This window comes from Filicampus tigris, chromosome 18 (genome assembly GCF_054856515.1).
Source record: "Filicampus tigris isolate MCC_2025a chromosome 18, RoL_Ftig_1.0, whole genome shotgun sequence".
Taxonomy (NCBI): Eukaryota; Metazoa; Chordata; class Actinopteri; order Syngnathiformes; family Syngnathidae; genus Filicampus; species Filicampus tigris.
The window spans coordinates 11,036,894-11,063,033 of NC_141234.1; the positions used below are offsets into that span (position 1 = coordinate 11,036,894).

At 39.7% G+C, this 26,140-nt stretch overlaps 3 protein-coding genes and 1 pseudogene across 6 annotated transcripts; 2 read left to right on the top strand and 2 right to left on the bottom strand.

Annotated features, from left to right (window-relative positions):
* The first annotated feature begins 98 nt into the window (after positions 1 to 98).
* clic1 (CLIC family member 1) lies at positions 99 to 22,098 on the top strand. Of its 3 annotated transcripts, none has more exons than XM_086013825.1 (9): positions 99 to 201; positions 13,418 to 14,671; positions 16,584 to 16,717; positions 16,973 to 17,023; positions 18,394 to 18,503; positions 18,613 to 18,738; positions 18,839 to 18,945; positions 19,061 to 19,242; positions 19,401 to 22,098. In XM_086013825.1, exons 4-9 carry the CDS (start codon positions 16,982 to 16,984, stop codon positions 19,560 to 19,562), a joined length of 729 nt encoding a protein of 242 aa, XP_085869951.1. In that variant the 5' UTR covers positions 99 to 201; positions 13,418 to 14,671; positions 16,584 to 16,717; positions 16,973 to 16,981; the 3' UTR covers positions 19,563 to 22,098. The 3 variants fall into 3 exon arrangements, with proteins under 3 accessions (XP_085869951.1, XP_085869952.1, XP_085869950.1); XM_086013826.1 differs by having other exon boundaries at positions 13,418 to 14,663; XM_086013824.1 differs by lacking the exons at positions 99 to 201; positions 13,418 to 14,671 and having other exon boundaries at positions 16,547 to 16,717.
* On the top strand, positions 4,189 to 7,161 carry LOC147132482 (uncharacterized). The gene is made up of 3 exons (XM_086013827.1): positions 4,189 to 4,386; positions 6,357 to 6,467; positions 6,695 to 7,161. The coding sequence occupies exons 1-3, from the start codon at positions 4,335 to 4,337 to the stop codon at positions 6,916 to 6,918; spliced, it is 387 nt and encodes a 128-aa protein (XP_085869953.1). The 5' UTR covers positions 4,189 to 4,334; the 3' UTR covers positions 6,919 to 7,161.
* Positions 11,178 to 16,514, bottom strand: LOC147132483 (uncharacterized; annotated as a pseudogene). The gene is made up of 2 exons (XR_015081987.1): positions 14,550 to 16,514; positions 11,178 to 13,687 (listed from the first exon to the last, which is right to left on the bottom strand). The product of XR_015081987.1 is annotated as an uncharacterized LOC147132483 (transcript).
* A 523-nt stretch (positions 22,099 to 22,621) lies between the features above and the next one.
* Positions 22,622 to 25,889, bottom strand: LOC147132484 (prostate stem cell antigen-like). Its single transcript, XM_086014880.1, has 3 exons — positions 24,915 to 25,889; positions 23,730 to 23,849; positions 22,622 to 23,352 (listed from the first exon to the last, which is right to left on the bottom strand). The coding sequence occupies exons 1-3, from the start codon at positions 24,961 to 24,963 to the stop codon at positions 23,141 to 23,143; spliced, it is 381 nt and encodes a 126-aa protein (XP_085871006.1). The 5' UTR covers positions 24,964 to 25,889; the 3' UTR covers positions 22,622 to 23,140.
* Positions 25,890 to 26,140: the final 251 nt, after the last annotated feature.

A 26,140-nucleotide genomic window follows, 5' to 3' on the forward strand; every position in this document is an offset into this window, starting at 1 on the left:
GATTAATTTTATATCCATCTTTATTTTCCCTAGATTAAATTCGATAGTTTCTCACTCATTTTAGGTTGCTATTCCACAGCTATCCACTAGAAGGTGCAGTGGCACTCGTGGAATAGAGTAGCGGTTGAGCACAGAGGAAGAAGTCATTTTCCTTCTGAGATGACAGCAGATCAACGTGCGTCTCTCCTATTCTTGCCACAGGTTAGTAAAACACACTAAAAAGTCATAAAATTCAGTCAACAGTGTTAAAACATTAGTGCTGAGCAATTTACGTTCGTACGAGTGGTGATAAAGATCGTATTTAGGCGTAAGTGTGTACACGTGAGCATAAGCTTGATGCTAACCATGCTAATGCTAGCGGCCTCGGCTCATGGAGTAGTGGGAGTAAAAAGAAATTAATCGTAAGAAATGAACTGTCTGTTGAAATTAATTCACTTACACTTCGAATTTTTCTCAGACATGTTTATTTTCGGTTACATTTTTGTAGCAGATACAAGCATAAGGTTTAATGCCACAACTAGTAATATTTTCATGTAGTCATTTTGTTCATTGAGGTATGGATGCTTTTGTAGAAAGCTTGAGTGGGGGAAAGCGTCGGTCAAGGAGTATTGCACCTTTTTTTGTGTGGTTGGAGAAAGGGTACAGATACATGTATTTCTTTAATAAATTAAGTTATTTTGTACTGGTGATAAAATAAAACAGGATGGAAAACATAAGTTGTATTATAAAGTACATTTCCTGTGGGTTTGTAAAGGATTAAAAATGTAATTCATTTGAGTTTTTCAGACGTGAAATAGTAAAATGTTTGCCTGACATTATTTCATGTGAAAATAGTTTATGAAGTAACTTAACATAGAAGTTTTGTTTTATTGAATTTAATCTTATTAGACTTACTGTATTTCTATAACTCTGGTTACGGCTATGCTTTGTAAAACAATAAATAATTTGATTTTTATTCTCTTATTGAAACCCGAAGTATGCCCTGAAATGAGAATAAATTTCCCTTGTGAGATGACAACAGCAGCTCAACGTGTGTATTTCCTATTCTTGCCCCAGCATTTCACCACACGTTGAGGCATCAAGAAATATCCAGTTGCCCCTCTAGCTACCGAGGCAGACTGGGCAACATGTGCCTTCACTAGTCCAAACATGGCATTCTGATTAATGTTGTGTTTGTGGAATATGAGTTCAGCAGAAAAAAACATTCGTTTTTAGCCATCTCAGGGGGCGGCCATTTTGACACTTCTGAAAATGACATCACAGCTGCTCAGGGCTCAGTAAACGACTAGGGTTGCTCCGATCGGGCACCGATCATGATCGGCTGATTTTCGTGAAAAATTGCGTGATCGGAATATTCGATCAAAGCCTTTTATTGCCGATCGAAACATCCTATCACCTGCAGCTCATACTTCGCAGCCTACAGCCGTGTTGCATCCCTCGCTGTCCCTCCCCCTCTGCTCGCGCGGGCGGACGCGGTTGCGTGCGGGGCGGTGCGGTGCGAATGATGCGTTTGCAGCCGTGGGACGGAGTGAAGCACCGAAAATGTGTCCATTCGCCCCATTCGTCGCGTATAAAACAAGTCAACGTTTTGCCATTGTGCCTCGCGGAAAGCCAATCAGCATCGGGCATACTACGTGACTACGTCTCACACACAGCCAAACAGAGCCAGAGCTCAAAGATCCCCCGTACACTGCAGTGTCACACAGCCAAACAAAGCCACTCTAAAAACTGTAAAAAAAAAATTTTAAAAAGCCGCCGAGTGAACATGACGCTGTTTGGCCACCCCGCACGCAACCGCGCCCGCCCGCATGAGCTACATTGACTTCAATTGTAACGTGCCGCCAGAAAGGTTCCCTAACGCAGCCGCACCTCCGCTGTGAGCAGAGGGGGAGGGACGCAACACGGTTGTAGGCTGAGAAGCATGAGCTGCGGGTGATCGGATGTTTTGATCGGCAATAAAAGGCTGTGATACAGGGGTGGGCGATATGACGATATTAGATCGTTAAGCGCTTTAACGTGTTCACGATCTCATAAAGCTGAAAGATCGTTTGATCGTCTTTATGGCACATTCTAAACAGTTTAGCTCTATCGCGGCGCAAAGCCGCTCACGCGTACACCCGACCAACCAATCACAGCACGCACAGTACACGGTACGTGACACTCCCCGCCTCCCTGTTTGTTTGTATAGCGGGAGGCCATACCGGCCGGAAAGTCAGAGTTGGTCCCGAAAAGAAACTCCACGGCCACATCCACAGTGTCGATTTGGTTTGGCTTTTCTTCTGAGGAGAAATCGCAAACCAGTTATTTGCAAAGTTTGCAGAGACTCTTTTCGGACGTCAGCGCCGACAGCCAAAGCAAACGGAGATCAGCCCATGGTAGCTCCAAGCTAACGCAACCCACGGTAACACAGTCATTTGCCAAGAGCACTTCAAATGAAAAAACAAGCAAGCAGTGTAAAGAAGTAACTGAGGCAGTGACTTATTACCTTGCTGACGACATGATTCCCATGAAAACAGTGGAAAACGAGGGCTTTAAAAGGCTAGATAATGGATGGATGGATGGATGGATGGATTATGTGTCCTTTTATGTTTACATTCACTGCACATTTTGATAAAAATTGTCACTATTCAAATTAAAACCTATTCAGAACGGATTAACCCGTGGCTGATTTATATGAGAATGAGGAAATGTGGAAGTGAGCAGAGCTACATAGCTTTATGCTGGGACAAGCGCACACTGCTTCTTTGCTTTAAAAACAAAAAAAAACCAAATCAAACACTGCTTCTTTGCTGATCACGGTTAGGACGGGCGAGGCATTAAACACCAGTCAGGATATTTACAGAGACTGAAGTGGGAATGCGCTGAAAATTGGCGCTTGCTCGATGAGGGCTTACCTCGCGCCTCTTCACTCAGGCAGAAGGTGGCGGCTGCAAGCAGTGTAGGACACCGCACGCGACTGCTTGCGAGGCGACACGAAGACGCAGGCTCATGTTCACCTCCACTGGGCAGACAGTAAGGTGCTAATGTTGTTATGCTAACGCCTTTTGTTTTAACGGCCTGAAGCTAGTTGTTATCCGACTGTTAGCTGGGGAGGGGAGGGAAGGGGGGGGGGGGGTGGGTTGGGGTGGTGGGGCGGGGCGGGGCGGGGGGATGTGATAGCGATCCATGCTTGCCTGATTGCTTGCCCACTGCCAGTCGCTGTCTGCCTCCCGAGAGTTGACACGAGTTTAGCGTCGCTAAATGTCCGAAATATAACCAGTCGGGGTTCGTGTGCGCATTCATGCTCTTGTCCGCTTCAGCCTGTGTAAGCGGAGAAGCGATCGCCACGGCATTTTGGATTTTGTGGTTGGCTCCCTCCCGTGACGTAGACCACCGAGACCGACAACATAACAAGCCCAGGCCCAAAAGGGGGCGGGGCAATTTGTCGTCAATCTAATCAGCATAAAAAGACCTTAAATCACGACAGTCTTTTTTTGGGGGGCGGGGGGGCCACTTTAGTACTGATGTCATTTTTACATGCAAACCTATTATATAAGTGCCAATGTTAAACACACCCAAGAGTCACTTTAATCTGACATTTGAAGAACAAGCAAGGCTCACTGCATTGAATAAAGTCAAGGCAGACGCAGGGCAGAAAAGAAAAAAAGATTAAGAGTGACCTTTTCTCTGAGCCCTGAGTAACTGTGATTTTTATTTTCAGTTACGTAATAGCAAGTGGCAACATGGCCGCCCTCTGAGATGGCTTGCATTTTTATTCGGAGACATTATTATCTCCCAAGTGGAAATACAGAAATGAATGATCATTATTAATATTATTGGCAGAAATAGAGGTTCCCCAAAATCAAATTTTTCAGGATGGATGGATGGATGGACGATGGATGGATGGAACAGGTGGTTTACTCGTTCATGAGGGGATTCTCTCCAAGAACTCTTGTTTGAATGCTTGTTTGTCCGTGTGTCAGCTGGCAGATAATCGGTTAAGCGCGCGCCGCCTCTCAAGTCAACAGAGGGAGGCTCCACTTTCCATCCAGTGTTGCCACCTGCGACAAGGGAAGTCGCTATTGCCTTGAATAAGGCAAAATAAATGTGAAAAGAACAGTCTTCATTGGCCCATCCCAACAAATAGGTTAAAAACTACATGCGGGAGTGACTGAGAGTCTTCCATTCATACGACTTCCTCATGAAGTGCAGAGAGAAACCTGACGAGTCACATTCTTGCTGACGTTCGCCTGACGCAGACTTGCCACCTTGTCATCTCTGGCTTCAAATCCTCCATTAGGCTAAACTAAAAGCAATATAGTAGTATTCGCCAACCTTGTGACCACAGGCATACGATGAACAACTTTTGGAAAACAGCAATTCTCCTGGCTACGATCGTAGCAGCTGGTAAGTTGATAGCTGAGAGGGAAAGTGGCTAAAGATAATTTATGGCCGATACTGTCATCTTTGATCAAAATGATTAGTACCTTAGCTTGAGCTTTACAAGAAACGTGAATGAGTTTTTGTTTTGTTTTGGTTTGCTTTGATTTTATTTTATTTTTTAGTTACGCCGCTACTGACTGTACATTCCTTTAGATGTTCCTGATTCGAAAAAATATAATGGCTTGTTTTCATTGGCTGGTAAAAAAAATAAATAAAAGCTCACACGGTTTCTGTTTAAAGGGGTCAAGTCCCAAAATGTTTTTTTTCGGTAATACAGTATGTTCGGTGCGGTCCTGCTAGTCTAAACACAGCATTCTGATTAATATTGCATTTGTGGAATATGAATTAAGCAGAAAAATCCACCCACTTTTATCGATTTACCTGACTTCAGGTTCAGTTCAGTTCCCACTTAGCGACGGTGTGACTGTAAGTTTAAATGGCCATTCTAATAATTTTCTATATTGCTGGTCCTCATTAGGCGCTTATCCCAATTTCTGGTGAGAAAGACTGGCGGCCACTGGCCAGTCAATCACATGGCTCATATCGAGACCGACGACTATTCACATCCTATATATATATGAGTCTTCAATTTACAAGCATGCGTGAGTTTGCTCACCTCTAATCCACCGTGCTACTCTCACGAGATCGAAGAAGACATGTCCCAAATATTGTATTTAGAAAGAAAGTCATGCTAAGAAACCGATCAGTATTTCACCGATACTGTATTCGCCCTTCAAAAATTTGAAACGCGTCTAATAGGGGTGGGCGATATGACGATATTATATCGCCAAGCGGTTTAACGTGTTCACGATCTCATAAAGCCGAAAGATCGTTTGATCGTCTACATGGCACATTCTAAACAATTTAGCTCTATGGCGGCGCAAAGCCGCTGAAGCGGGAAGTCGCCACGAAGCAGAGTTGGTCCCGAAAAGAAACTCCGTATCCACAGTGTCGATTTGGTTTGGCTTTTCCTCGGAGGGGAAAGCGCAAACCAGTTATTTGCAAAGTTTGCAGAGACTCGGTTTGGACGTCAGCGCCGACAGCCAAAGCAAACGGAGATCAGACACATGGTAGCCGGAGGCAGCCGCTAGCTCCAAGCTAACGCAACCCACGGTAACGCAGCCTTTTAACAAGAGCACTTCAAATGAAAAAACAAGCAAGCAGTGTAAAGAAGTAACTGAGGCAGTGACTTATTACCTTGCTGAAGACATGATTCCCATTAAAACAGTGGAAAACGAGGGCTTTAAAAGACTTTTCAAAGTGCTAGAACTGCGTTACGAGCTGTGTTTTTATGTTTACGTTATGTTAACTTTTATGTTTACATTCACTGCACATTTTGATAAAAATTGTCACTATTCAAACTAAAACCTGTTCAGAAATCTTAGCTGACTTAAAATGTCTTTTTTTTTTCTTCTAGAGTTTTATACACATTTTAAATATGTTTAACATGAGGAAAATGGTCAGAAATGTGCAAATTGGTCTTGAACAAACGATGTCAAAAAAGAACCATGATAAAACCGCGATCGTGATTTTATTTAGAAAAAATCGTGATGTGATATTTTGGCCAGATCGCCCACCCCTAACGTTTTAACTGTATGATGCAGTGCTGGTGGTTATACTTGTGGGGATTGATGAACATCTTCAAGCTGCTCTCATTCGAACGAGGATGTCATCTGGCCTGATGATCTGCCCAGTCATGTGTCAATGAGGAGAAAATAATGAAAAAAAAAACGTGGACAGATCACACACCAGGATTATGGGCAGGAAATTACAGTGCAATATAATTAAATATCTCTATGTAACCAATTAAATTGACATACCCACGAGAATAGGAGTGGTTAGCATGACTTATTTCGGAATGACTGTACCAAGGGTATCTTGTGGAGAAAAAAAAAATCTTGACTCTCTTTTTCTCCCTCTACCTGACTGAACAGCTCACTGCCTGACTTGCCGCCAGTGCCCCGTCGGTATTGTGAACCTATGTCTGTTTGGCAGCGACATCACATGTAATAATGCAACCCAGAGCTGCTATCGCGGAGATGCACGTAAGAAGATGTTTTAAATGTATTCAGCACAATGTCTGTTTTATTTCTGTCCCCGCTTGTTTTATTGTGGTTACTCGGGGTAAGATCACATTCCAAATGAGTTGTCTCTCCACGTTTGGTAAATGTGGCCGGCCTTTAGTGGGGCTCACCGACTGAATCCACCTCTTAACAATACAACTATTACGTCGGACTGACATTGACTTATTTTTCTGTTATGCTCATATTAGAGTTCAATTCTACCGGGGCGATCACGCTACAAATTCGCGGCTGCCTGGACTCAGACCTCTGCGGGGATGTGCTGACTGGCAACATTTTCGGAAATGGTTACACCGCCTCCTTCGAGTGTTGTAACACCGATCTGTGTAACGGCGCCAAGTCTGTCCAGCTCTCCCTGACGATGGCCATCTGCGTAGCCATTTTTCCACTGTGGGCTGGGGTCACTTTGATGTGATTTATAGGACAAAACAGGTCTTGCCAGTGTGCGCTTTTTGCTTGCTATTTTCTCTTTTGCCCTCGACTTCAGTTGCCCCACAAAAAGGGCTTGAGAGGGTGATATTTCTATAAGGTGCAACTGCAGCAATTCCATTTTGGGAAACAAAGGAAATACATGAAGGAAACGTTTGATAGTGGTGACTGAATTCAAATGTACTGCTTTTCTGTGTGGTGTGGACAAAAATAAACAGCGTACATGTCATGTCTTTTTGGATGATTTTTTTTTATTATCTACCTCAGATTTCTACGCTTATATATTAAAATCTAATATATAGCGACGTACGAACAATTAAGTTCACAAAATTCCTCTCGGAACATATTGTGTTTGTTATCTTTGTGACTTAGCAAAGAAAACATCCAAGACATGACAGAAACTGCACGTAAGCTTCTCATCCTCTTTTTAGATTTTTGGAAAAGAAAAAAAATAGGCGGATTTAAAATCCGCCTCCTCTTATGTATTCAAACTTCCATAATTCAGTGCCAGTCGCGCTTAAAAATATTCTGACAGTTGAGGAGAAAAATTCAAAGTGTTATGTTCAAAAAGAGACCAAAACTATGCTGATACTCCAAATGGTTCAAGTACAGCACAGTTTTACTTTGGGTGCACCTTTTTAGGCGTTAAGGTAAAAATACCAGGGGAGAAGCAAGGGGTTAAGTCAGTTTTGAGGGGTTTTTTAAATGTAGTAGTTGAAATCAGCTACAGAGTTATAGATTTGAAATTGTAATTATAGTTATTTTCTATTTCGTTTTGAGGTTTGTTTTTGAAATTTAATTAGTTTTCAGCTTTGTTTATTAGTTTTAGTTTTTCTAAAACACTTAGTCTTTGTTTATTTTAGTTAGTTTTTTAGCACTGTATTATTTTTCGTTTTTTTAAATGTTTTTTTTTTTACTTGTGTGTGTGCAAAATAAAAAACATCATGGTAAGTATTGTCTAATAATTCAACCAAAATATTTTAAAACATTTTAATAATACAGGGTGCAGTGAATAATACAGTTAGAGGCAGTTGTGGGATTATTCAGTTTAGGACACTGGTGTTTTACTTCCGCGTTTTTTTCTTTTCTGATGATTTTTGCACTAGATTTCCATGCATATAGAGTAGAATCTAATATTTTACAACCTATGAATAGTAAGTAAGTTTACGAAAATCCTCTCGGAACACATTGTGTTTGTTATCTTTGTGACTTAACCCATTAAGGATTAAAGCGCCTGTCTCAACAGCTCCCCAAAACCGTCGGTCGCCTTTGGAATGACCCTTGAAAACCTGCAGTTCTCCCAGAAATTCAAAACTTACAAAATGATTAATATCTCAGCCCCTGTAGCAGACAGAAACCTAATTCCAAAAGAATTAAAGAGCTTAGACGTGTGGCTTTCACACAGGCAGAGTTTATTATTATTTATTGTTTCAATCGAAGATGTAAAAATAACGTGTCAGTGCAAGAGAAGGACTATTTTAATTTTTTTTTAAAAATCGAGTGTAATTACCATCCTCTATTCCACTGGTCGTGCGCGTCGTCTATGTAGCACTGCCGTTACTTATCAGAGCTCCCTGCGATCGACGGCGTCCGCCATTAGCCTTCAGTTATTCTGATGCATTAAATTGGCTAAAAGACGGAGAATTGGATTAAAGACACCGACGTATCCGCTCTCCCGGCTTTAAAGGTAGAAAGACGCAACAGCGCCCCCGGCTCTAGTGGTAGAAACGCGGTTATGCGCTCCTGTCCTTAATTGGTTAACAAAGAAAACATTCAAGACTTGACAAACTGCACGCAAGCTTCTCATTTCCTCATTCAAGTCAGCCACAGGGTTATTATAGTTTTGAAATTTTAATTAGTTATTTTTTATTGCGTTTTGAGGTTTTTTTTTAATTGAGTTAATTTAAATTCCTTTTTTTCCCCAAAAACTACTTAGTTTAGTTTTAGTTAGTTTTAGTATTAATTTTCTTTTTTTAAATTAAGTATTGTGTAGTAATAATTCAACACAAATGTTATTTTAAAACGTTTTGATAGTACAGTTTAACAGTCCACAGACTTTGAATTATGATAAATGCAGTAGGTGGCAGTGGTGGGATTATTCAATTTAGGACACTGGTGTATTTCTTCCCCGTTTTTTTTTTTTTACCCCGTTTATCTACCTCAGATTTCCACGCATATAGAGTAGAATCCAATATATTACGACATACGAATAAGTAATCTTCCGAAAATCCTCTCCGAACGCATGGTGTTTGTTATCGTTGTGATTTACCAAAGAAAACATCCATGACATGACAGAAACTGCACATAAGATTCTCTCATTTGCTCATTCTCTGTCCTGTATGTCATTTATTATACAGATTATAATCCCTCAAGGGGAAATTCAACTCAGTCTGCCAAACTCGCAAACATTTTTCAAAACTGAACTACCAATCGAAACAAGATCTAAAGGAATACCAACGCCGGAGATTAAAAATCTGGTCAGAAAACACAAGTTTACCAGTTTTTCATGTCAGGTACTAATTTAATAGCACATATGCCACTGTTTTTGACTCATATAATTGTCTAATTGCCTATCATGCTTCAATCCAAGCGCGCACCCAGATTCTCGCCTCACCCATGTATTCCCTACATGGATTCGGTCACATACTTTCACTTTTCATGAATCATATGAACCTAGAAAGAGGGCGCTGGATAAATGTTGAAAACAGTCCACAATGGGTCCAACACGACGTATCATGGATATTCAATGACAAAAAGGATGGAAAAGTACAAATTAAATTGAAATACTAGCAGATCTCTTGCATCTTTCATTTTGTTTCGATTATCAACTAGTTCTTAATAATAATAATAAGAGTAACATTTTTTTTGTTCATCTATTCCCTGTCCATCTTGTCCCAAGGTTATACAACCCATCCATTTGTCTAAATCGGAAGCATTAGAGCATCTGCCAACCTTGCGAAGTTGCGACCACCGGAATAATGATGAACAACCTTTGGAAAATCGCAATTCTTCTGGCTACTACTGTCGCTGTTGATAAGATCTGACAAAGAATGTAGCTAGAGCTAATTAATGCTCATTTGGCTTTATAAAAAAAAATATAGAAATATATATATAATTGCAGACCTTATAACCTTTTGTTTTTTCAGTTAGACTACCGCATCACGATAAAGATTACTGCTTACATTCAACGGTCGGTAAAATAGTAATAGCTCATATGGTTTGATTTTCAAATACCTTCAGACTGTAATTGTTGTTAAATACTGATTAGGAATATATTTGTATATTAGATATCGTCGCTGTCATGAGAAAAACACATCTCCATTTTTTTTTTTCATTTTTACATGAATGGTGTTTCCGCGCCACAGACATCGCATTAATGTGAAAATTTTAAAAGTTTCCAAAATTGGTGATGGGTGTTTTTCACAGGACAGCGACGATATCCATCCATCCATTATCCAATCCGCTTATCCTCACAAGGGTCGCGGGGCGTATCCCAGCTGTCTTCGGGCAGCAGGCGGGGGACACCCTGAATTGGTTGCCAGCCAATCGCAGGGCACACAGAGACAAACAAACATCCACACTCATAAGCACACCTGCGGGCAATTTAGAGTGTCCAATCAACTTATCATGCATGTTTTTGGAATGTGGGAGGAAACCGGAGTACCCGGAGAAAACCCACGCAGGCACGGGGAGAACATGCAAACTCCACACAGGGTCGAACCCACGACCTCCGAACTGTGAGGCGGACATGCTAAACTAGTCAACCCCAGCGACGATATGTTCTTATTTATTTATTTCAAAATGTAAATTCATTTTGAACTTTGGTTGCGTAGAGCTTTGCATGTTCCCCGTGTGCTAGTGGGGGTACAATGCTGTGAAAATTCTTAGTTTTTGCAGTTTCCCCACTTTAGTTTTTAAAATCATCTAAACAATGTAAATATGAAAGAAAGATCACCCGAGTAAACATAAAATGCAATTTTTTAATTCTGATTTTATTTAATAAGCGGAAAATGGCACATTTTGGCCCGCTCTTCCTTGCAAAATTGCTTTAATTAAAACTATGCCAAAAAGTAAGAACATGAGAAGACGGCAAATATTTTTATTTATAAAACAATATACATATACTCCGTATTATTTGCTATTATTTTTCCACATGGACACTTACTGAGGTCTCACGTAGCAATAGGCGAGAGCCAGGAAGAAATCAAAGAGTGTGTAAAAGTCAGAGAATGTTCAACATTTACACTTTATAAATTTAGCTGAGGCGCAATGTGCCTCTTGCAAAGTAGAACCGGCTTTAGTTGCACGACTGCTACAATAAACATTGCTAGCCAATTTAGCCTACCACGGCTAGTTAGAATGAAATGCAATCCCTCTACAGGTGGTTAGGATAAACGGTGGATAGATACAGCCACTTGTACACTTTCAATTTCTTTATTGACCAAACGGTAACAAAATAGGAAAACACAGGCATATTTTTAGACGTGTCGGCGGCCTCAACTGACGCCGTCACTCAAATCAACACACAGTGACTGGTTTAGCCAGTTAGCAGTCAGCCATCTCGACACGATCATTTGTTGACTTTCACATCACTCAGCAGGCCAGGAACGCCGTTAAAAAGCACACACACATTCAACATCACAGATACTACAGTGTAGACCGTGAGGATAGTGGCCCCAAGTTGACAAAAATAATAGCTGCACCTCGCATGCATATATTCTGGTGTTATGCACATGAAGATTTAACATGTATAATGACATAAATATTTGGTTGCTAATATGTGGATTTTATCTATTGTAGGAGTAATCTGGGATTATTGTGCCTGCAGTTTGTACTAGAATAGTTCAAGAATCAGGGATGGGGAAGATATGTCAATGAAGTGAAACTGCATCTTATTTACATTTAATTTAATTTTTAATATTTTCAACAATGAAAATACAAGCATGAATGAAAGACTTAGTAACATTAGTGTTGATTCACGGTGGTCGACTGGTTAACACGTCCGCCTCACAGTTCAGAGGTCGTGGGTTCGATGCCGGCTCCGTCCTCCCTGTGTGGAGTTTGCATGTTCTCCCCGTGCCTGTGTGGGTTTTCTCCGGGTACTCCGGTTTCCTCCCACATTCCAAAAATATGCAAGGTAGGTTGATTGGACACTCTAAATCCCCCCAGGTGTGATTGTGGGTGCGGATGTTTGTCTCTGTGGCTGGCAACCAATTCGGGGTGTCCCCCGCCTACTGCCCAAAGACAGCTGGGATAGGCTCCAGCACGCCCGTGACCCTTGTGAAGATACACGGTATCGATAATAGATGGATAGTGTTGATTCAAGTCCAATTTATATAAATTGCACCTGGTTGTAGGCTGCTTTTCTGTGTGGGGTGCACAAAATGTAAAGAGTGTATTATATTCCCTGTGCCATAATAATCTTAATAAATCAAGTTGTAATGCAAAAAAAAACAAAAAAAAAACGACTGGCATGTGAGTCTTAATTTCCTAGCCAATATCGCCCCCTAGGGTGGATATAAGGTAAGGAAACCTTCTTTCTTTGATTTTTTCTAAATGTGTTGTTCCAGTTTACTCAGTGCGTCCTAATTTTAACCCTGTTGTGTTTGTTTCCACCCACCGGTTGCGCTATTTGATCAAGAAGGCAAAGTCTTTGGCTTTTACATTCCCGCAGTATTGCTGTCAAACCATTTTGGTCCCTTTGTTGTGTGTACGAGCGTGTACGGCCAAGCTTTCCCGGTGAGCGTAGCTTCTACCGCAAATAGAACAACTATAGGGTTTTTCTCCCGTGTGTATTCTCATGTGTCTCACCATATCGGACTTTTGAGTGAACGCTTTAGCACAAACTGAGCAACTAAAGGGCTTTTCACCGGTGTGTATCCGCATGTGTTTAATCATATTTGCCCTTTGAATGAAAGTTTTACTGCAAACTGAGCAACTGAAGGGCTTCTCCCCTGTGTGTATTCGCACATGTATGACCATATCCGACTTAATCGAGAACTCTTTACCGCAAACCGAGCAGCGAAAGGGTTTTTCTCCCGTGTGTGTCCTCATGTGCGCTACCAAACTCTCCTTATGAGAGAATCTTTTATCACACAACGAGCATTTGAAAGGTTTTTCTCCCGTGTGTACTCTCGTGTGTGACTTCACAGAGTCCTTTCTCGAGAATGTTTTACCGCAAGTTGAGCAACTAAAGGGTTTTTCTCCCACGTGCGTTCTCATGTGTTTTATCATATTTTCCTTTTGAAAGAATGTCTTCCCGCAAACTGAGCAACAAAAGGGTTTCTCCCCTGTGTGTATTTTCATGTGTTTTACCAGGTTGGACTTTTTCGTTGCTTTTTTACCACAAACCGAGCAGCTGAAATGTTCTTTACGTGCACACCGTCTCCCGCGTGTTTGAGAAGTTTTCTTGTTCATAGTCGTGTCCCTTTCGGAGCTTTTCAACCGTTTGTCATCATCTTGACAGTCCGCGTCACTCCTTGAAGGTTCTTCCATGTCGTCGCTTTCCGACAGTGGAGCCAAGAGGTCGTCTGATGGTGCCCCTCCACGACCTGGACTGTGAAGATGAAGCTGCGGCATCTGGGGTGGTTTGTCGTCTTCGTCCTTCACAACGACGACGATCAGTGGCAACTTGCTGATGGCATCCTCCTCATCTTCCTCTTTAATATGGAGGGGCTGTGCATCTTCCTGTTCCAAAATGGGGCTTCCACACCTAAGGGGAAGCTCTTCCTGATGACCAGTCAGCTGCTGGATGTCTGCAGGACATGGGCAACACAGAGTTTAGATCACAATGGTCAATTATGGTGGTTTAGATTAAATTTGAGATAAAATTTAAATTCTGAATTTGAAACATCCTAAAAAAATATTTTATATATATATATATATAATTTTAATGAGCAGGATAGTATACAGTTAATGAAGAGGAAAATTGATTTGTTAATCTGTTTTATGATTTTATGATGTACTTCCTTTTGGGGTGCCAGGATTGTTCCCGTCTTGTTAAAAGTTTGTCATGCGCAAAAGGTACTCTGGCATGCAAAAGATACGGCCAAGTAAGGGCGTTAAGTTCCTTCGCCCATTAAGGACTGATTCGTCCCACCATATTTCAAATTTTATATCTCATAATACCTTGGCAATTTTAAGGTTAAGTTTAACATGAGCGCGAGCTTGCCATCATGTTTGATGGCTTGTGTGCCATGTGCGTTGCCATTGATCACTACTGTTCTTAACAAAATATGACTAAAATGATAATGTTTGTATCCAGAGATGTTTTTGTCAGTGTAAGTGTTTGGAATGGAAAAAGCGTTTGGAATGTGTCATAGAACAACAACATAATGCCAAATTAAGAAACAAGATGTCCTGATGAGGATTTAGGAATGACAAAACATTTTTTTCAGACCTGAAAGATTTTGAAAAAAAAAAAAGAAAGGTAAATAAGTGTATTTTAAATTTTCTTTCTCATTTCTGCTCAGTCGTGTGTAAATTTCAATACTCAATTTAAATGCACCTTATTAGTTCATTCGTGTCGTTTTTTTCTTCTAACATGAAATCTCGTTTTATTTTTCAATGGTCAATCATAAAAACATTTTTTAAAGCATATACCGGAAGTTTACGAACCTGTTTTCCGGGTTTGGTCACGTGACGCCCGGGATATAACGGGTTGTCGTTGTCGTTCGATATCCTCTCTCACTCGACAAAGTTGCTCATCGTAAGACGCCATCGTTCTTTAGGGTATGCAGGTAGATTTCGTCGGCAGCCGCAAGTTGCTCCCTATTAGCAACCCTTGTGTGTTTTTTTTCCCCAATTTCGTCCTCTCGTCTCTCCGCCTCTTTGCTTACGTCCACCTTTCTTCTACTTCTCTTCTCGTGGTTTGCATCGAGCGTTTACGGCGCATTGCTGCCACCTACTGTGCCGTAGTATCGGGCAGCACGGCTCAGTGACGTGTTTACGCGGCGACCATATTGGGAGGGACAACGTTTCCATTAAAGGCATTGACAATGCAATACAATATACAATTTTATTTATTTGGAGCATTTCACAACAGCTACAGCTTGTTTTTTAGTGTGGTGGTTTTTAAATTGGTTGCCATGACCGAGTCCAACCCTCACTGGAAATGGCTTATGCCAGCAATGCGGACCAAAATTGAGTTCATTCTCATTGAGCATTGAAACCATTGCAACTGCAGAGCAGTCGAATTGTGATCTGCAAAATCCAATATGTGGTTCCTTTTTGTCTTCATTAAAATATACATTACAACAATTTGTAGGCACATGTAGATGACACAGGACCCATTGATACCCTTTTAAATTGCATTTTAGATATCAAGTCATGGATGGCAGATAATTTCCTACAGCTCAATCAGGACAAGACTGAGGTTTTAGTTATCGGTCCCGAAGGTCAGAGAGAGAAGCTTTTACCAAAACTACACATTTTTAATCCCTCACACTGTGTGAAGAACCTTGGCGTCATTTTTGACTCTGAGCTCAGTTTTATTCCTCATATTAAAAATGTAACCAAGATTGGTTTTTATCACCTTAAGAATATCGCCAGAGTCCGCCCGTTTCTCTCTCAGGCTAACACGGAAGTGCTGATGCATGCCTTTATTTCCTGTCGTTTAGATTACTGTAATGCCCTGCTCTCTGGCCTCCCGAAAAAGAGCATTTCACCACTGCAACTACTGCAGAATTCAGCCGCTCGGGTGCTGACGAGAACCAGAGGGCGGGAGCACATTACGCCAGTTTTGAAATTGCTGCATTGGCTCCCTGTGTGTTTCAGGATCGATTTTAAAGTACTTTTATTAGTTTATAAATGTGTTAATGGTCTTGGGCCATCTTATTTATCTGATTTGCTTTTATCATACCAGCCCTCGCGGATCCTGAGGTCCTCTGGCGCCGGCCTTTTATTTATTCCAAGGGTGAGGACCAAAATGCATGGCGAGGCTGCATTCAGCCATTTTGGTCCTCACCTTTGGAATAGCCTGCCAGAGGATGTCAGGTCTGCAGAGACTGTTGATATTTTTAAGAGGAAGCTCAAGACACACCTTTTTAGTTTGGCTTTCAACAACTTTTAAATAATTTATCTTTTCTTTTGATTGAAGATAATTCTATGTTTTGCTTTGAATGTTTTAAAGCACTTTGAGTTGCATTTTTATGTATGAAAAGTGCTATATAAATAAAATGTGATTGATTGATTGATTAATGTAGATGATAACAAAACTCACAGGCATATATTTTTTATCCTCTGCGAAAAATGGATTAATGGTATTTACAGTCATTTCAATGGGGAAAAAATATGATATGAGATATTTGATTTATGGAGTTTGGTCATGCATGGTTTTAAAGAAAAAATGGTTGTTTTATAACTTGCGCATTGTGCAAACTGAAATCCATGCTAATTGATGTTAAACATTTTATGCAGTGAAAAGCGAAAAACAATTTAAAAATGTCTCTTTGGACAAAAATGTCCACGAACAAGCTATAAAATATAACAAGGCCGAACGAGGATTAGAAAACAAAACTGAACTCAAGTCTCTTTCTTGTTTCCTTGTTCTCGAGCCGTGACTAATTCTATAAATAACTACATTCCCGCCCTTTGAGTATTTCTTTTCTCTTTTTTTTTTTTTTTTTTTTTTTTTTTGTATTGTGCGGTGAGGTTGCCGAGGCCGGTGGCCTCCAGGAAATGGCGACGCAGTGCGTGTGTGCTGCCCGCAGAGAGGACGCACCACTGGGAGGAGAAACTAGCAACAGCAACAGGCGTCAGCAGCTTCGAGCAGCGCTTGCCTCAAGGTAACCGAACACACACGGAAATACAATCAAAGCACCCCTAAAAGTCGTTAAGAGACGGAGACGTTCGTCGTTTAACATTTATTCCAGTTCGTGATTTTGTTTTATTGTTATTTCTTGTTGTTTTGTGGCCGTTTAATGTCAGTGTGCTTGTTAGCGGAAGATGGGCTTGGCTCTCCTCCGGTTTCGAAATCCTTCTCCGATTGTTGCTGTCGCTTGGCTGACAAGTGAACACATTTGTGACATTCTCTTTGGCAGGAAAGAAAGATGAGCGACTCCAATGCGCCCAAAGTCGAACTTTTTGTCAAGGTAAGGACGAGACTTTTTCCTAATGGCACGAGCACTGTGACGTGGGTCCGCCGCGTCAAGATGAAACTGCGCGACGGTGATTCATTTAGCTAATTGTTGTTAAATGTCATGTTCACCTCGGGCAAACGTTTAGCATAAATGAAGCAGACGTGTGTCGGTGTCAGTCAGAAAGCCTCTGTTGTCTCACCGGCTTTATAAACCACTAATCTTATTAAAAGCACATTAACATCAGACCTGAATCTATATTTAGTCTACAGCCTGCTGGCAGCACACACACAGTATTCACATTTTTATGTTTCATGAACGAGTTGTACACCCATATGTTGTGCAGAAGTTTCCATAATGATTCCTCTGTGTGAACATGTGCTACACCCTCTACTCTTTTTTTTTTTTTCTCTCCATGGAAGAAAGATGCTGTTGTTGTAACTTCTCGGAATAATGCTGCCTCTTCAAGTTCTTTACCTCCTTTTCGGGGAGTCATTTAAAGTTGATATTTCATTTTCGTAAACGGAAACCAAGAGCAGTTTGATGCGTGCTACATGTTTATATCTGAGAAAGTAGTGTGTTAAATTTTGGTGCCAACTTATTTGCATGGCAGAATACATGCTTAACTTAGTACAATGCTTTATCACTTCAGCTTTTTATGTCTCATGAAACAATTATATATAAACATGTAGACTGCGTTTTGTAAACGCTAAACTTATACACTACATATAGTAAATATATAAAATATAGTATATAAAGAATAAAGCTTACCCTTGACCAAAATGAAGCAGATTTTTTCTTTCCTAATTGCAGCCTTTGCTATTTTAAAAGTGCCTTCAACTACATTGCGATGTCAATTTGAATTTGATTCTCTGTGAAAACAATAATGCTCAGTTTTGAGTGACGGACACCATCAGGGAGTTATAAAATAACAATTCGTTCATACGTTTTTGTTTGTGCTGACGTTAAGCTACACTACATACCCAGAAGTAATATTTTGGTTACCTTGGCTTCGAGACACATTGCACATTTTCTTAAAAACTGAGAACAAGTAGTTTCAAATACCCACGCTTCCCCAAATATGCTTCCTCATTCAATGTATATTCCCATCCAGCTATTGGGGGCGCTAATATATTTGAGTAAAAAAAATCTTCACATTTGTATATTTTATCAAATGTTTTCCTAGTTGATATATTTTCACTTCGGGGTGTAGTCGCTTCTGTTGCCTACGTTTCAGACCAACACTAATTGGCTGTGCATTGAGGTATTTTGAAGCCCATAATGTACATGCTAGCAAAGTGTCAACATTTGCAAAAATGTGAGGCGTGTACTCACTTTTGTGCGATACTTAATGCAACTTTTTTTTTTTTTTTTATATCTTGCAGGCAGGTAGTGATGGCCAGAGTATCGGCAACTGTCCCTTCTCCCAGCGTCTCTTTATGGTGCTGTGGCTTAAAGGGGTCACGTTTGATGTCACCACAGTGGACATGAAGAGGTGGGAATCTACCTTTAGGGATTTTAAAGCAGGACACATTTTCAATCAAAAAGAAATATTTCTCATTATATTTAGTTTTTCTCCCTTCCTTGTCCTCATCCACTGAAAGGAAGCCGGACATTTTGAACGACCTTGCTCCTGGTGCCCAGCCTCCCTTCCTGTTGTACGGCAGCGAGGTGAAAACTGACACCAACAAGATCGAGGAGTTCCTGGAGGACAATCTCTGCCCCCCAAAGTAGTCGACCGCATTCACCCACTTTGCCATTCTTTCTCTTGAAATGTGGTTTTTTTTTTCGTATTTTGGACTTAATACGAGGACCCTCTCCGTCATTCAGGTATCCTCGTCTGGCAGCACGTAACCCCGAGTCCAACACAGCAGGCATGGATGTCTTCTCCAAGTTCTCGGCTTACATCAAGAATTCCAACCCTCAGACCAATGAAAGTGAGTAAAATAAAATCATGAAGTCACTTTTTTTTTTTTTGTTTTTTTTTTTTTGGGGGGGGTGGTGTTTGATGAAACCCTTTTTTTTTTACTTTGCTCACACACTCGTGCTCAGATCTGGAGAAAGGCCTTCTGAAAGCTCTGAAGAAACTCGACGACTACCTCGGATCGGCACTTCCTGACGAAATCGACCAAAATAGCGCAGATGAAGTCACTTCCTCGTCCCGCCCCTTCCTCGACGGCCAAGACCTTACGCTCGCTGACTGCAACTTGCTTCCAAAGCTCCACATTGTCAAGGTAATGATAATTTTCTCCTTTGTGAGCTTTTTATTGGGCGGGATTTATTTTGGGTCAAAGCAGACGTGCAGAACTGGTTAGCTGGAGTTCAAATGTGGAAATTTGAGTATCTCATCACTTTTTTTTTTTTTTTGTTGTTGAATTTTTTTTAATTCTAGGTTGTGTGTTTAAAGTACCGAAAATTCAGCATCCCTCAGTCACTGTCCAACCTGTGGAGGTACCTGAACGCAGCATACGCGCGGGACGAATTTGCCTCCACCTGCCCGATCGATGACGAGATCCATATGGCTTATTCTTCTGTGGCCAAAGTTCTCAAGTAGGCTGTGGGAAGAAAAAAAAAAAAAAAGTCTGTTCGAATTCATCCTGAATTTAACAAGTGGAGGCATATGCACAGGTGTACAAATAAGCAAAACAACAACACATCTCTAATCTAAAATCGAAAATCCACTTGCAATTAGTGAAAACAAAGAGAGAGCATAAAAAAATATCATTTTTCATAGTGTTACCCCTCCCACGCCTTTTAAACAACTCAACTTAAAAGAGGCACAGCGTGCTTTCTTCGGGCTGTTTGGTAAAGTTAAGTTTACTGAAAAACTGATACAAAACAAAAGCGTATTAAATATTGTGTCTTTAAACACCAAAATATTTAACCAAACACCATATAATTAGGTTGAACAAAGGCTAGCTTAATGCTAACATGTGAAATGAAATGATGCTAATGAAAATTAGCACGGATGTTAACCGTAATTACAAACCTTTAAACAACTGCTACTTCAACGCATACAAACGGAACGTACAGCAATATTCACAGGCATATAGTTTCCCTGCTCTGTGGGAACTACTGGAGTTTAGTTGGGAACCTTTTCTGCCTCTTCTTACTCTTTATTCTGCTGCATTTCTTCAAGTAGACCTCAGTGGTGCCCGGCATATTGCTGAACGCACGCAACTTTCGATTCAGATTTGCCTGTATACAGTCAAAATCCATAAAGACACATTTACTGAAAAATCCACAATTTAGTGAGGATGTAAAAAAGCGAATCGGGGTACACAACTACTTTTGGGAGATTTTACAGACACAAAGCTGCCAAGTCAGATCTAAGTCAATCTTTTATTTGATAGATCACACACCAGCACGGGCCAAAGTATTTAACGTTTATTACTCTGTGATGCAACAAGGACTGTTACACTTTGAATCTAAAAGCGTTTTCGGCGCGGTAGCGCACAATAGGTCAGAAGGGTGGGGTGGGGTGGCGGCCTCGTTTGGAGGACGCGGCGACAGGAAACCGTTTCAAGAGTGTGACTATTGGAACGGTTTCCTTTCCAGCAGCTGTGAATGACTTAACCCTACATTTTAATCCAACAGTCATGTTAGGAGGGAACTTTGTTGTAGCGTAGAAAAAAAGTTTATTGGGGCCATACTGGGGGCTTGAGCTAATTTGTTGTATTTCTTGAAGAATAAAAAAAAAAGAAAAAAGAAAAAGGTGGGAGGCAGAGAGTAAAATTATCATTTGAATGTCTGACATCATTTCCGCCGCCTAGCCTATAATGAATCAGGCAATACGAAATATTTGTTCAGAACACACCCAACAAAACAAGTGATTTCAGTGTGTGTAATTCTTAGTCAGTAAAAGACAAATGTTGCATAATCACATTCAACAACATTGGCTATATTATCTGTTGTAGTAAAAGTTAACCAGGTATAAATTAAAAATTGATCTTTTAACTATTTCCTTTTAAGCCTGTTCATTTTTCTTCAGTGTGGCCCGAATACTCCTTTAAATGAATTACGTTTAGCACTTAGCACTGTCCTGAAACACTGCGTGAGTGTCACGTTACTCATACTTGGGGGAACGGCAACAGGAAGTTGACAAAGTTGCAACTAAAAATAATAGCGGGTAGTTTTCGACTGGTTGGACGATAAGCTTGAAAAAATGTGCACTTACATAAAAGCTCTCCTGAACAATGCTAACCAAATATGCTAGTAGCGCATTTGAAGCCTTATGCTAATTGTGAACTTAAGGGAGTTTTCACAAACGGGTGCTGGAGGATCAGTTTGCCCACATTTGTGGGAGTGAAGGAACAAATTGAAAAAGGGAGTCAAAAGTCAAGTGTGTTAGCCGTTAAAATGACTTGACAAGTGACTTAAGTGAACTCGATAATTGAGCTACAGTGGCAGCGTTTTTAGCGTCTATGCTTCATTGGCTATTGGTGAAGGCCGTATAGATTTGAAATTTAATTTAATGAAAGTTCACGTCTTTGTAAGGAGTCCACTATTGCCTCATGTTTGCCAGATGAGGTTAATTCAAGAATAATTCAAACCACCTAAGTGCAATTTAAGAGTAAAAACATATTTTTTTTGTACACTATCGAAACATTTGCCTGTTTTCCTACACCACTTCAATTGGAGATTCTTTCTAAAGTGGAGAGAAGTTTTTTTTTGTTTGTTTTACTTGACTGAACTGTTTCCTCAATGAATCAATCAAAGGGACAGTGTCTTAAAGATTTTCAAAACGCCATTTTAGATTTCTTTATGTACTGTAGAGTTGAATACAGTTTCAGGGACCTAACTCATCAAAATGTTCCTTTTTGTTTTTCCACCTGTCGTTTAACTTCTTGTTTCCTAATACAATGCATGTTATTTTTTTAGGACACTTATTTACTTTTCAGCTTGTTCTATTGTAGACTTTCTCTTGTTTTGTGTTCATATTTTATTGACAGAAAAGTGGCCATGAATGAAGTATATTGAAATAATTGGGAAACAATTGTTCATTCCGTGTTGACTTTTATACTTCCAAAGCCACATTTAATTTGTGCATTTCTTTAAAATAAGCCCAATAAAGTTTTCTTTAGAAATGAGTAGTCTGAGTCTCTACATGCTATTATCTACTGTGTTGCATGCATGTTCATGGTCACTTGGGATGGCAACTTGATTTTTGTTCACAGTTTTTGCAGGGACAAGCTCCAGCTCCAATGACCCTAATGAGAACAAGTGTTGTTGTGAAAATGCACACAACAGAATCATGATTTTATTTTATTTTATTTTTTTTTTCGTGGGTCAAAAATGGTACCAGGGATGCAACCCAAATGCAAGACTCAATGCAAAGGATTTCCAAAAACAGTTTAATAACAAACTAGGTTCAGTACACGGGAAGATGTGTACAAAAAAACGGATTTGTAAGGCAAAGGTTGAGAAAAAAAAAACAGTCAGAGCTTGCTTTAGTTCACTGTATATAATTTTTTATTTTTTTTTAAAGGAACGGAATGTTTTATTTATATATATATATATATATATATATATATATATATATATATATATATATATATATATATATATATATATATATATATACATACACACACACACACACACACACACACACACACACACACACACACACATACACAGGTATATATTTGGACCATGTGGTCGATTAAATATGCAGGATGGAACACGGTGGCGGTTAGGTGATGCCCAGCTCTGTGTGTGTGTGTGTGTGTATATATATATATATATATATATATTTTTTTTTTTTAATAGTATATATTTTTATTTATAATATATATCTTTTAAATTATATATATTTTTAAAAGTATATATATGTATGTGTGTATATACATATGTATATGTATATATACTGTGTGTGTATGTATATACAGTATACATATATACAGTATGTGTGTATATACATATTTCTATGTATAAATGTGTATATGTACGGTGTATATATGTGTGTGTGTATATATATATATATATATAAGTATACTGTATATATATGTGTATATATATATATATATATATATATATACTTTATATAGTTTAGTAGCCTTTCTTTTTCCAGTCCTTCTCAAATGATTTGGATTACAGGAGCATAGCACAACATATGCAGTGTCGAAGCTTTCAGGCCAGCATGAGGCTGAGCGCAGGCAGCAGGCAGAGTGCCGCTCGTCTCCACTTGGCGGCACCGAGTGCCGACGCACCGTTACACAGGTCTGTATTGCAGCACACGTTAGTGTAGTTGAAATAAAGGCCGCTGGTGTATTTCTGACCGCTCACACCGCACTGGGAAGGAACAGCGCAGCTCTTTTCGTACAAGGTTATTTGAAGCGTACCTGTGGATACAGAAGTGGAAAATGTACACATTATCCACCTATGGAGAAATTCATGCTAAATATTAGCAAGTATTAGATCACATTCACTATTTCCTGAGGGGAAAATGTATTTGGGATAGGAGCAAATTGGAGGGAGGGAAAATTTCCATCTTTAAGGTTCCACTTTGTTGCAAATTCCACGTTACATTTATTTGTGCTCTTGGCTCCTCCTTTCATAGAAATTTTTCATATTACATCCACAGGGCCTTGTCAGGCGAGTACAATAGGGACGGTATTTTCCAACCCATACCACCATTGGAGACTTTACACAATAGACCTTTTGTCTTCCATTTGTGCAACAATAGCGCCACAGTTTTCCCACACATAAAACCCGTCACCTCGTTTTGCTGTTGCAACGCTGGACAGGCAGCGATGTCCATCCGCGCAATGCTCGGGAAACTTTAGGCAGTCCATGGGAGAAATGGCAGGAAATACACACGTATAACAGATCAAAGAAGCTGAAACAGAACACAAACATATTCTAACTTACTACTTTCCAATAAAAATATGTATCTCCAAATTTTACATTAAAAATAATATAAATAAAACAAAACAAATTTATTATTGATCTTTTTCAGATAAAAACAACAGCCACAACATTTTGACATATATGCATAGTCTGCATTGGTCAATGATCGTATTTCAATGTGAAATTGTTGCGGATAAAGTATCTGCAAGGCAATAAAGTTCTCCAGAATACATTGCTATAGATAGATAGATAGATTGATAAAGTTCTGATATTCTAGTAGGCTTTTCCTGTGTTTACTGTCCCAGGGCCAGCTGAAGAAAAACAGCTCTGCCACCATCACGCTTCACTAAACGGTATAGTCTTTTATTTTTCTTTTGGCGATGAGCAGTGTTGCCTTTGCGGAAAACATAAAAAAGTTAAACATTGGTTTCATTGGAATGTACTTTTTTTTCCACGTGTTTGGGAGATTTTGTCATAGTCCAATGAAACCAAGGATGATTTCGATACACAAAAGAAAGTAATAACACAATGGGGCACTTAAATAGTAGTATTTATTTGAATTTGTTTTTTTTATAACTATTTTAAAACTTTAGAATTCAGCAGTAACAGGAGGGTTTGCAAAATGGATGAAGCAAAGGTGACAAAAGTGCCGTCATTCTGTGGTTTGGTAGAAGTATTTTTTATTTTTTTTGTCATCCACATAGGTTGGAAAAAGTAAGAAACCTATTTAGACAAAGTAAGAATTATAAAGTACAGAGATCAGTTTTCAAATGTAGGGAGTAAAAGTAAAAAGAGGCCCCAATAAAAAATAAATAAAAGTACAGATACCGGGAAAATCTACTTAAATACAGTAAAAAAGTATTTGTACCATGACTTTGTATCGTGCAAAATTGATATATTGCTCTGGTGTTAGCTATTGCTGAAAATAATTTAAGTAAAGCACTACATCATTTATCTTAAAAAAAAAAAAAACACACAAAAACATTGAATCATCACATTCAAAGAAAAGTAGAGTGCATAGGAACAAAAAATAAATGTTACATTTTTAACTTACTTGCCAAAGGAAGACAACACAGTAGCAAAAGCAGCTGCGAAGCAGACATGATGCTTCCAGTCCAACGAGTACCTCTTCGAGTCTCGTTAAACTTCTGCAGCAACTTCCAAATTGTTTCTAATTCAATTTGTCGGTCCTGTTGAAGTGCACACCCTCTATCCTGCCTCTCCTAAAACTGCTCCACTAGATCCACGCGCTACTTGAATTGCGCGTCTGTCCAGAAACAAGACAATTGACGTTTGATCAAAAATTTGCATCATTAAAAAAAAAAAAAACGACACAAATAATAAACATAACAAAACGAATGCGACCGGCAATTAAAAGAAAAAGTGAGATTTTTCTCCTAACTTTATGAGGCGATGGAGCTGCTGGCAACTGGCCACTGAGCCCACCACTCAAACGCAGAGACATAAGAAGATACCGCGTCACTTGTGAGATACGTCAGCACATCCGCCATATTGGATGTGTCAGATCTGCCCGGTAAATTAGCTAAAAGTCCACAGACTGAACTTCATAGTGACAGCCTAAAATGTTCGCAAAGTTAATGTTTCTCATTCGCCCCTTCATAAATATAAAATATTCATAAGAAACAGACAAGCATCATAGTTTTCATAGTTCTATTAGCCGTGTATTCCACGATAAACTATCCGTTAGACTGGAGAGAGTAAAACCAGAAAGAGTCAGAAGATAGGAACGTCTAATTTAACCGAATTATCCTGAGTTGTAATGGGAGACGTGAGGACAGCATGATGAACGGTCTGCTGACTGGAGGTCTTGTGATGGGACCAGTCAAGTGGCTTTGACTGGATAAGCTGTTTAGCAGTTAATTATATGTGCGGAGAAGCACAGGATAACGTGCAAAGATTCACACGGTTAGTTAACAGATTCATTGTTTTGCTTTAGAAATTGTGTAGCTTGTAGCAGCTGTTGTAGTTGGAATTATTATTAATTTTAAAATTTTATTATTTCATTCATCTCTAATTAAAATGAAATATCAGTAACGCTGAATACAGCATCTAATGATTTTTATTTTCATGTATTCACGGTTTTTTTTAAACATTTTTTTTAATACAACGTATTTTGACGTAAATTTTGACTTTAAAGTTGAAATCCCACGTACACAGATATCCGTGTTAAATCACCAGTGTAGGAACGGAACTCGTTAATGCTATTATTATACTGCCCCCCGGTGGCTAAATTACACACGCCAGGAGTTACAATTATTT